The 12520-nt window shown below is 37.8% G+C and overlaps 1 protein-coding gene across 2 annotated transcripts in view; it reads left to right on the forward strand.

Moving 5' to 3' along the window:
* rgs7a (regulator of G protein signaling 7a) overlaps positions 1–6291 on the forward strand; it is a 60845-nt gene extending 54554 nt beyond the window's left edge. The window contains exons 15-18 of one of the 2 annotated variants that reach the window (XM_059359420.1): positions 1922–2108; positions 3366–3455; positions 5105–5140; positions 5462–6291. In XM_059359420.1, the coding sequence (XP_059215403.1) occupies positions 1922–2108; positions 3366–3455; positions 5105–5125 (298 nt within the window). In that variant the 3' untranslated portion in view covers positions 5126–5140; positions 5462–6291. Of the gene's footprint in view, positions 1–1921; positions 2109–3365; positions 3456–5104; positions 5141–5456 lie in introns of both variants that reach the window. The other variant, XM_059359419.1, reaches the window with a different exon arrangement.
* Positions 6292–12520: the final 6229 nt, after the last annotated feature.

The following is a 12520-nucleotide window of genomic DNA, read 5'->3' on the forward strand; positions in this document are numbered from 1 at the left end:
AAGCCTGGCTCACACCCAAATAAACCCACCATTTTTTTTAAACAAAAATATTGGGATGTTTTACTGCCATGGTTACTCCACAGTGATGTAAATAGATATTTGACATCATATTTTGGGATAAAAAAACATGTGATATCTGCAAAGCAGCCGTCAAATAAATTTAGTAAGATGTAGATTTGTCTCTGAAATAGGGATGTACCCAAATATGAATAGGTTATTGGAGAAAGGACAGAAGCAGATATTTTTTTCTATACGAAGTTGCCTGTTATTATTCGTTTGTGGGTCAGCCATTATGTTTCTTGAAATGATAAAAAGTACAGTAAGAGGATGTGGAAATATACATCATAATTAATTACATGCCAATGTTAAATTAATTTGTTGCTTTGGAGGCACAACAATTGCATTGCAAATGAAAATTAGGTTAGAAAATACATAACAAAAAATTACGAATAACAAAGAAAATAACATTTCTATCGAATTTAACACAACCTAGTGTATAAATCAAGTCCATTCCCAGTTTTCTATCTGAACCCAGATACAGAGGCAGATTATTTTGTTGGTTGAGTTAATAAAGACAATATTGTCTTTGTACACTCCTACTTTGAAATAAGGTTCTCAAAAGTATAAAAACTAAAGTAATGCATATTTAAAATTGTATGATCCCCACATCAATAGTATTAAAATGACTGCAGCTATAGAAAAACAGATCAGATTTTCAACCCAAAGCAGAAGAAGCAAGGAAAATCAATATGTACTAGTACTGTGTGCAAATTGTTATTTAAAAAAAGAAAGAAAAGAGAAGATCCTATTTTGTGCGCCTAGGACACAATAGTAAACTACCATCAGATTTAAAATTCTGGTATTGCTACAACCTTGCTCTGAAATAAAATTTGATAAAAGTTTAACGTAGCATAAAATAGAAATACTCAGGTGAAGTATCTTAAATGTACAGTACTTGAGTAAATGTACTTAGTTACTACTAAGATCCAGTCATGTGTTTTGATTTGAATTACGGGCTGTGCATTTAACTGAACCTCTGCAAATTGTACCCTCAACCACAAACCAAGTCCTAAGCCTAAAATAACTGGTTAATTTTCGTGGGACCAGATTTTTGTTCCCACATGGGTCTCCACAATGTGACTGTGTGAACAGATATTTGCCGCCACAATGTGATTAAACAAGCACACATGAATGCACATGTGAGGCTGTGGAGGATTTAACTTGCACTCTTTTCTTCTTCCATGTATAAGAAGTAACCAATGTTATTGAATCAGAGGAGGGAGAGCCAGTGGATGCAGCTTTTTTTAACAACATGCATGACTGTAGCTGTGGTTAGAATAACACAGGCGAGCAGGAATATTCTGTTAATTGGTTTATTCATGGTAACAGGAACACTGCAGAGTATCAAACATGCATGCAAGCATCTAAATATGAATAGAGCAACCACTGTGCAGGATAGCTCCCCTGCTCCCTCTGATGGTACATGCCTGTATTGTTTATGCCCAAAGCTGATAATGTGGTCGGTTTAATTGAATTGAAATTTAATATCTCAGTCAGTTGAGCATCGTTTTAACTCAGCTATAATTGAACGAATGTATAATTTATAAGAAGCATGGACATATTAATTTGATCAAATTTAACTTTTAAAAATTAACTTGCTGCACAGTGCTGAAACTGTCCACTACTTAAATCTGTTAAATCTGCATTGTAGTGTTGCTAAATAAGGCAAACAACGCTTACTGTTGCCGTTTACGTCTACCGTTGATGATTTTCTCCTTTGTAATGACAAGATGATGAACCAAACTTATTTAATATTTGTAAAATTGAAAGGGATGCTCTTGAATTATTGTTGGAGATTATTTCCTTAAACAAATGTGTGCATAAAGAGTGATACTAACTTACCATAAACTTTTGTCTGTAGGTTCTGGCTAGCGGTCCAGGAGCTAAAGAAACGTCCCATCAGAGAAGTTCCAACCCGGGTTCAGGAGATCTGGCAGGAGTTTCTGGCGCCCGGAGCACCTAGTGCCATCAACGTGGACTCCAAGAGCTACGACAAAACCACCCAGAATGTCAAAGATCCTGGACGCTACGCTTTTGAGGATGCACAGGTGCAAATGATACAAATCAGTGATAATTTGAAAAACAAAAAAACAAAAAAATTGTGTTTTAATTAAAAGATAGCTGCAATAACTGAAAACTGCATGTTAAAGGTAAGAGTGCGTGAAAACATTGAAAACAGGTTAGAGGTTAAAGTTGTAGCTAAAATTAAAAACTCTTGCAAACCAACCTCCACAGAGCAAGGTCAGTCGTGACTTAACAGTTCAAATAATTAGCCAAGAGTACTATAGAAACCGTTAAATTAAGTTAGCTTAAAGCACTGAATTAGCGGTTCAAATAGTTAACTAGTAGCTTGTGAATATTCAGTTCGAATCCTTTGCTAAAACTAATGGATTAATGTTTGAAATACACAGCAAAAAGTCACTGATGAAAGGTAGAAATAATTGGTGAAAGTTAACGTTATTGACTTAACAGTATAAATAATTAAATAATTGTTTAAACTTTTGTATTTGATTGGATAAAAAGTTGAAATAGAAAAAGTAAAGATTAGCTCAAGTATTGATCAGTGGTGTAAATAGTTCCATAAAGTAACGGTATTGACTAAAAGGTTAAAACATTTTACAATATCTAAAAAATAGCATAACTTAAAGTACTAGCTAGCTCAAAAGTGTTATAATTTGCTGAAAGTCATGGATAAATCAACCTAATGAATAAACAGCTGAAAAAAATTGCAAAAAGTTGCTGATGCAAGGTTGAAAAGTAAAAGTAACGTCATTGGCGTCAACGGTTAAAACAAATCACAGTAATTAGCTAAAAGTAGCCTGATGGATAAATGATTAAAATACTTGGGTCAAGTATGTTTTTGACTAAACAGCTAAGTAGGCTAGAAAATTGTTGAATTTGTTAGCTTAAAGTAACGTTATTGACTAAACTTCAACGATAGCTAAAACAACGGTTTTAATAGTTAGCTAAGACTACTGTAGCTACAGAGTTTAAATGGTTAGCTAAAAGAAATGGATTAACAGTATTGTTAGTTACAAAAAAGTGGTGGATAAACGGTTGAAATATGCAGCTTCAAAGTTGTAGTACAATTGCTGAATATTGGAAGTTCAACTTCATAAAATAAACAAAAACAATATGAACTGAAGCTTTATCTGATGCAACATTAACATCTTAATTCCTGGAAATGTATGAATCACAACTGTTTCAGCGGCCGATGAAATATTACGTTTTAAAATTTAAATTTAGCACAATGTATTACCTTTACTTTTGTGCATTATTTTTTACATTATGTATTTCTACAACAGGAACATATCTACAAGTTGATGAAGAGTGATTCTTACAGCCGTTTCATCCGCTCCAGTGCCTACCAGGAGTTATTACAGGCCAAGAAGAAGGTAAAAAAACACTTGATTTAAAACACTGCATAAACATCTTAGTTTGAGTGCATGTAGATGACAGTGCGTGCTTAAAACTTTTGTTGTTTGCACATACACTGAGTCTTCAGTGATGCTGAAACTTGCCCTCCTGGCTCCCGCATTCATGCCTTTTCAAAGTCTGTTAAATCACGATTTAAGCCCGCTCCCAGTAATCCGTTCATATAAAACAAGCGTGCAAATTTAGTTGCCGTTGCACTCACCTGCAGTGACATATATTCTGCTAAAGGGGCAGGGATGATATAATTCTGCTCAGTTAAGTATATACAGATACTTTCGACCACTAAGGGGCAGAAAATCATAGTAGCTTTACAACAACCAAGACTACTATCTTCATAAAGAGCAGGTTTTCATTCCAACCAAGCAGGAGCACACCACCTCGACTCAGTTAATGAACTGTTGATTAGTTGAATCAGGTGCAGACTTCATTGGTAGAAACAACTGAGTTACAGAGTTGGATGTGGATTTTTGCAAGCCAATGCAGATGTATCAGGTGTCTCCTGCAAAAATATACTGTGTCAGAAATGGATATAAAATTTGAGAATATAGTGGTGTATATAGCAGAGGTGCTTAAAGGTGCAGACCAGGACAAACCAAAGACCATGGAAAGAAAATGGGCCCTATATGTCGGCAATACCAATGAGGTGCAGAGAGAGAGAATACATCATATTACTGTGGTTTGCTTCAGGTGTGGATGATGCAGTAGCTGGTCAGGACTCCTGTTGGGTTTCATAGAAATCATTATGAATACCAGAAATAGAGAGGATTAATATTTCTGAATTGCATAGGTGTCTCTGCTCATCATTCTGGCAAAGATTTTGGCATTATAAACTCACTCAAAATATCATGGGAATGCAGGACATTAGAAAACAATTTTTAAATAGCTTTATAATGACGGAATACTCTTTCTCTATTTTGTTATTGAGGCTGAACTTATTCTATAGATATTGGCATATATTCTTTACTTATTCTTCTTATGTTATAGTTAAATCGACCCCTGAATCCACATGTTAGAATGACTTAACTTAATATAAGGGTTTTATATTAGTTATGGCATAAATCATAATGTCAGTTATTTAGTTAATATTGAGATCACAATAAGTACAATAAACACAATTATTTATTGACTTTCTGAACATCACAGTTCTATCCAATTTATTTTTTTTGTCTTATTAACAGTGGATTTTCTTGAAATTTAAATATAATTCAATAAAAACAAATAAAAATATGAATGTAAAAAAATAGATAAATATATATATATTTTTTTTAATTAAATATATTATCTATTATATATATATATAATAGATAATATATTTAATAAAAATACATTTAATTGGAATAAATAAGCAACTTTATTGTAACCTAAGTAAACTTCCACAAATATATATTACAGTCAGTAACTCACGTACTACTGTAAAGGAAAGCGGGGGCACTAAATTTATAACCCAAGACAAACAAGAGCATCGTTGTGAAACAGAAGGCGGCATGCTAATTGTTCAGTTGTTATTAAGTGGTTTTCATAATCCTTAAAAGCCAAAATTGTATTAGAAATAGAATTTGATTAATTATACAGCCCTACTTAACATGTCCTCCTTTTTTTGTCCCAACAGAAAAGTAAGAACTTGTTCTGAGGCTCTTGCTTCCAGGTAATGTCTAATACTAAATGATACACACTTTACATTATCAGTGATACTGCCAGTTACTGTAGATATGTTGACACTCTTTTTAGCATCTTTACAGGTTTTTAATATACATGCTATAAATAATGTTCTATTTACATTCAATCTTTAACTGACACAGTGCATGCAATACAAAATGTGTAATTCCAGCACCATGTCCATGGCTGCTCATGTTGTTACTCAACCAGAAAATACATTTATTTATTCTATCTCACTCACATTTACATATTGACCTCATTCTCTCTTCCACCTGTGTGTTCCGCCTTTTTTTCTCCTCTCCCAGCACAGGGGAAACCACTAGCATCCAAGAGGCTGACCAGTCGTGTGCCATCATGCTAAAATCAATGCCATCTTTCTCTCTGGGACATGGACAGAGGGAGCATCTCATCTCTTCGTCATCATTGTCTGTCCATCCGCTCTTGGCTCAGCCGGGTGATGAGCCGGACCGTCTGTTCGTCTGTTGTCCACCGGATGTTGCATGTCCATGGAGAGGATGTTCCTTCTTCTCTCTCCTCTTACAGTACCTGATATATTTCCAGTATTCTCAGAGCAGAGGCACTGCTGGACTCATGAGGACACTGACAGACTGGCGAGATGAAAAATGTCATTGAAGAAAAATCAGATCCAGTGTTTCAGTTCTTTCCATCATGACTGCTGGATCGAAGTCCCCTCTCTCACTTCCAGCTGAAACAAATGATGTCAGAGAGAAAAAAAGAAAAAGAAAAAACACATAGAAAAAATATATAAAATGACAGCTTAAACTGATAAATCTAACCAATGTCATCGCTTTACATGATCTGGGGTCACAGATACTTTGTCACGCTATGGGAAGTGTTGTGCAGAATGAATATACAATATATATACATATATATATTATGATTATTATTATGATTATTTATTGTGCATTTATTTTGCTTTGCATTATTTTATTGCACTACAATAATTAGCACATATGGTTTTCATTGCACTTGTAAAGTCACATTCAAAATTACAAAAATGCTGTCTCCTGTCTTATGTAGAACATAATTCTTTGTTATTCTCTCCTGCATTTATTTTTATACCATATTTAAAGACACTTTTACTTACTTGTATTATTAAAGTTGGCCCTCTATCTGTTATTACAGCCTGGGTTTGGATTTTTTCGAAGTTTTTGAGCCCAAAAGTTCCACTTTAACAATAAAATTTTAGCGTAACACTCATTCTGCAGTGTTACAATAATCCCATAACAGTGCTTGAATAATGCACTTTTTATTTCTGCCACTAGAGGGTGTTAAATAGTTTCCTACAGCAGTAATCTGCCTCATCTCAGAAAAATAGCTCCTCTGCAACACAGATCAGCAAAATGCACCACAGTTGTCTGCTGACAAATGAAGATTTGTCATGCAAAAGTGTCATCATCATCATCTGGTCTGCTGAAGGGGTTATTGTTCAGACTGTACCCATCTGAGGTTTTGCAGGGTCTGTTGATGTTACAGCTCTTTGATGGCAGAAGTGACAGTCACTGTTTTCAGTCTCTGTGCCCAGTGGTCAGTTTAGTAAGAGCCACAAAAACAGACAAACATTATTGTCTCAGTTGCATCAAGGAATGTGAATTGTGGCATTTTTCAAAGCACCCTGTTAGTGTGTACATGCATACAATGATTTATGGATTGGGGGGTTGTAAAAGTGATGTGGTCACAGTGCCAATGAGAGAGAGAGCACAATTTAGGGGTTTTCAAGGAGGTCATTGTTTCTTTGCAATTTTGTCCTTTATTGTCCGTGGTGGCATAATATCACCCACCTCTTAAAAATGTAAATGTCAAACACAGGGGAAGAAAATGTACAATGGAGAAAGAAAAGAAGACAAAGGAAAAGTTGTCATTTTGATAGGTCTGATATATCATGGATGGGTGGGCATTACATAAAAAGATATCAAAGGAAAATGTCAGTAGGCAGACACAGGGAGAGACAGACTTAAATGAAAGAAGTTTAGCTTGGTTTGATTCACACAATGACCAATAGGATAAACCCTCCCAGTCTTGAGGAGGGAAGGGGGTGGTGGGGATTCAAACTAAGGCAGGCTTTACAGTGAGTCAAACACTCTCAAAGACAGACTACAGACAGTCTCCACAGCACGAAGATTTGGGCTTACTGTGACTGAGACGGGAAGCTTCTCTCTGCAACTTAAAGAGACTAAAAGGAGAAAGTTACACAGAGACAGAAAGAGAGAAAGAGACACAATTTGTTCGGGCAGATGGAAAACTGATCGAGTCCCAGACTTTGAAACTTTAGCAGGAGGGGGGGCAGAGCGACGAGGAGCAAAGACAAGCCTGAGGATACTACAGATTATGTTGCCATGGAAACCGAAACCTGGAAGCGGACGCAAGGACCACTGAAGGTGGACAACCTCCCTTGACTGCATCCTCGACACGTTACTGTCCTGCTGCACCCCGTGGCGAGAGGTACATGAACTAAACTTCAGGCTTCACTGTGATAACACCTTATTAACACTTTCTTTAAGAGTTAAAGAGCTCTTTTAGCAGCTTATAACAGCTGCAAGTACTTTCTAACAATACTTTTAAATGTCAACTACCATAACAAACAGTATGCACCTACAACAAATGTCAAGTCTTTCTTTTCTTGTCAAGAAAATTCTTAATGCAAGATCATACACTTTGACATATAAATGACCCAATTTCATTGGATAAATTTAACAGGATTTCAAAATACAATAATAAATGCTTTCAAGATGGACATTATTTGCAGCAAATTTGATTAAACAGTGATTATATTTGTGATAGTACCATGTGGATTTACTGAAAAAAATCTATACAAGAGAGTGCTGGTTCAACAAATCCCACGTGAGTGCTTGGAAGTGGGCAGCAGGAGACTGACGGAGATAGTGAGACTGAGTGACTCAGTGAGTCTCTGAATGACTAAGCGCAGAACCATGTAATCCGACCAGCAGTAGTTGTGCAGCTATTTAGTATTTCTGCCAGCAGTGAGGGTTTGATTCCCACTGAGGCCACCCATAGTAAAAATATACGCCTTCAAGGTACTGTAAGGTGTTCTGGATAAAAGTGTCTGCTAAATTACTATAATTATTGGATGGAGGTTTCAGGGAATTAGTGTTGTGAGTGAGAGAATTAGTGAGTGATGACAGTGTGTTGTACTATGCATCTCAGTGAGATTAGGACCCCAGTGAATATAAAAAAGAATCAGAGATAATGATGTTAATAGTGAATCTGTATTGTGTGTACAAAATATTTTTCTCTCATGTGTACAGGTTTATACCCTTGTGTGTGTTAACTTTTCTATTATTAATTATGTAGTCATGTGTGTGCTGATGTGTATCCAAGCTGGTGTGAGAACATATGTGTGTGTGTGTGTGTGTGTGTGTGTGTTCCTTCAGTATGCGTGCGGTGAATGGTGGGGAGTTTGCCTTCTGATCCTTCTTACAGCTCTGGTGACTGCACCACCTTGTACAGTCCGCTCTGATGTCAAAGAGGATTTAGTACACGGACACATTACAGTTTCTTTAGCAACAGAAAACACTTCATTGTAAGCCTCTAAAGATGGTAAAACAGGTATTTGATGGAAGCCTTAACCACATTCTTAACACGTGAAAGTTTACGCTTTACACATGAACAGGTACTAAGAAAACACGGAGGAAAGCCGATTACAGCGGCAGAGTAATGCTGCATTTTGGCCAGTTGTGAGATTTTTTTCTGTTAAAATCAACCCTTTTTTAAACCAACAGAACATTCACCTTGCATGATGTGAGCAAAAACATGGCTTAAAATAACTAGTTTTAAACCCCTTAACAGGCAGTAAACTTTGCAAACTCATGCTGTGCAGCAGAACATTGCTCAAACCCACAGAACAAGATTAAAAAAAAGCCATAAAAAGTTTTTGGCTTGAATATTTTATATAAACTCTGGAACAAGCTGATACAGAATATAAATGTGATTCTGTCAGACAGCGTGAAATAAGACCATTTTAGCAACATTAAAGAGGAAACAAAGGGTAAAAATGTATGTTAAGGGATTAAACAAACAAATTCCACTTTAAGAGCAAATGGAAGGTGGTGTTAATCACTGGAGCTAAGTAGTGTCATCCTGATCTGAAATAAGAAACCCTGCCCTCTCATAGCATCTCTAATTGCCTCTCATCCTCCACTAAAGCACTTAATGTTGCTTAGGCGAAGGAGTTGCCTCACATTCTTGCCAGTACTTAGCTTGGAAAGCATTATATATGGGCTGCTAGTCATTATCAAGATGGATTGTGGTGACAAATGGCTGCCCAAACTGCCTAAAGCAGCCTCCTGGCAATGTTGGCATTAGACACATTTACACAGAAAAGCCCTCAAACGGACCCCCCCACCCACACAACTGTTAATGAGCCAACAGGCGAGCGTAGTTTGGGAAAATAGAATCCGCAAATGCAGATAATGACATGGTTCCTCTTTGTGTAATTGGCTCCAAGTGAAAACATTTCATTTACCTCTCTTTCCCTCTTTATATCCTGTGTATGTGTGTTTGAGTCAGTCTGTGTGTGCACATGTGTGTGGTCATGTATGTGTGTGTGTGTGTGTGTGTGTGTGTGTGTTTGCGTGTGTGTATGTAGCTACCCTCGTGTGATTGAGGTTTGAGCTGCACGGTGAATTAAATGCAGTTCTACTGTAATTAACTGCACTTACCAGTCTGTGTATGAGACTTTCTGACGCACCAATAATTGAGGCATCAGGTTTTGTTTGTTTTAACCTGCCTTTGAAGACATGCTGGGAAGATGTTTCACATGGTTTAGTGGAAGTACATCTGTGTGCACAAATTTGGAAGTCTTGAAAGGATTATTGTGTCTTTTTTCAATTATTTAACAGCAGAAAATCTGAAATATTCAAATATTTTTCATCTAGCCAGTAGATTTTCATGACTAATTTTGGTTTTCATTTCACTTTGAGATTTGAAAAAAAAGACCCATTGTTATCCAGACAGAGAACATTACCATGGTATTATAATGCCATTCTGAAAAACAAAACATAACAAGTTCCCACTGATGATAATAGTTGTTTTCAAAAAAGCCTTGTGTCTCGCTCAGCAGTCTCTCTGGTATTTGTTTCTGGTATTTGTAATTTCATTAGAGGTCTGAAATTTGGAACCAAGGTCTGCCACAGTTCAGTGAAGCATATCCCCCAAGTATTTGTGGTTCTGGTAAAACATAAAGCTGTGTTTGTAGGACAATATTAGTGTTTAGCAGACAGAAAGGTCCAGTTCAGTTCTGCCTCAGCATTAACACACGAAACCACAGTCTCCTTCCGTCTCCGGGACTGTGTGATGATTAGTGCTGTGCATCTGGGAGAGACAGACAGATAGAGTGACGGAGAGAGACAGATGGGGAAGGAAAGAAAGAGACAAACAGCTTGTAGAGAGATATACAGTTGTGGGAGAAATACTGTGCATGAAGCCCAAGTTTCGGTCATCTGTACCAAACCCCACCATCTCTTCAGCCCCTTCCCCTCTATCTCCGAACCCCAACCACTAACCACCTCAGGGGCTCCCCCTGAAGCCCCTGAATCCCTACCCCAAAACCGCAATTTGTCTCACAGCACAGATTGATGAGGATAGCTCAGCAGGGCCGGCACTATCATATTTAGGCAGAGTTTGGAGTGGAGAGGGAGCGCTGTTGTTGGCTGTAAAGGCCATCCGTCATGCCCTATGTACACAGTCAGTCAGGTCATCCCTCAAAAGTCCCGGGGGGCTTTGCAGACTGTAGCTCACCAGAGTCACAGGGTGTCTCTTTAAATGCTGGACAGCGGGAGAAACAGAGAACAAGAGCCTGCACACAGAAGCAGAGTCTGTTCCCCTGACTATGGGCTCATACATTTAGATATGCAGTCAGCAGGAATGAGACGGAGCACCTTAAGACAAATGAGACTGTGTTGAACATGGAAGGTAGATCACTGGAAGATGGAGTGGGGTCATGGCTCCCTGATGCAGTAGGTGGTGGAAGGACCCAGCGGGAGTCTTTGGTTTAGTTATTCTAACCTTATGACGGGTGTGTGTGGGCGTGTGTGCAGGCTTGTGTGTGTAGTTAAAAATGTGTGCCTACAGTAGAAGAACAGCTCTGGGATGCAGATGCTGTCCTGATTAAAATATTGGAGGAGTTATGTTTAGCTACTATTAATTATAAAAAAATTCTGAAAACAATTTTCAATAGCATCACAGATTTGATTGTTTCCTGTGATGCTCTCACTGAACATTGATTTAAAAATAAACTGATTTGAAGACACCCTCAGATATTTTCCATCTGAAGATGTCTTCTGGACATCCTCAGATGGAAAATACCAAATATCAACAATAGACTTGATTGTTAGAGTACAGCACATTTGATTTCTTGGCAGACTGGTCACAAACTCCAAAATACTTCCTTTCTGCACAGGTTTGATCTCTTAATAAATAAAACAAACAAACAAGGGATCAGATTTGCACAAGAAAGAACTACAAAGTAGGTTTTCTGTGTCTACGTAACTCCGACATACATCTCCTGAAATACTATAGAAATCCTATCATATCCTGTAGAAGTCTGGTTAGAATTTAAACTAAATTTCTACTAGATGGACAAACAGCTGCTGTCTAGCTTACGTTAAGTGCTGCCGGGATAGTGATATACAGACTTGAGTGCTCATACAGCTCGGACAGCGCTGCCATGACCTCGGGGTCAAGGGCAGAGAAAAAGGGGACAAAAAACAAAGTGGATTATGATAAAGTAATTTGTTCCATGTCAGAGTGAGTTGCAGGTCCAGGAAAGGAGGAAAAGGGAACATACAAATTTGCACAGCAAAGAAGAGTCTGCGAATAAGAGCAGCCAATGGCCTTGAGGCAGTTTGGGTCTCTGTCAGAATTTCTGACTTGATGTCATGCAACGCTTGTCAAGAGCAACATCTGCTGGAAAGATGCTTGAGTGATGGTCAAAAATGTGCTGGCGCAAATACTGACAGCATGCACACGGCGGATACTTCATACTGAATGGCAGTGGAATAATTTCTCTCGATCATGCTATCTTTCGATCATGCTATCTTTCTTTTTACATTATGGTGATTATGGACACTCTGGGTCATTCTCAGTTCAGTTTGCTCCGCGTAGAATCACCAAAGAGTAGAAGTGGACTCCCAGAGGGTACCGTAGAGTTCCCCAGCTCTTCCCCTAATAACATGCAGATGGGCCTCTCTAATGCCTGTTTACATATCTGCGGCATAGTTCATGACTAAAGTAAGCAAAGCCCTAATTATTTTACCCGGCGACGGGACCAATAAAATCAACTTCCCCTTCTCGTTATGGGTGTTTAAGTGTATCCTTTGATGGCAGGGCT

The sequence above is a fragment of the Centropristis striata genome, chromosome 20 (assembly GCF_030273125.1).
Source record: "Centropristis striata isolate RG_2023a ecotype Rhode Island chromosome 20, C.striata_1.0, whole genome shotgun sequence".
Taxonomy (NCBI): domain Eukaryota; kingdom Metazoa; phylum Chordata; class Actinopteri; order Perciformes; family Serranidae; genus Centropristis; species Centropristis striata.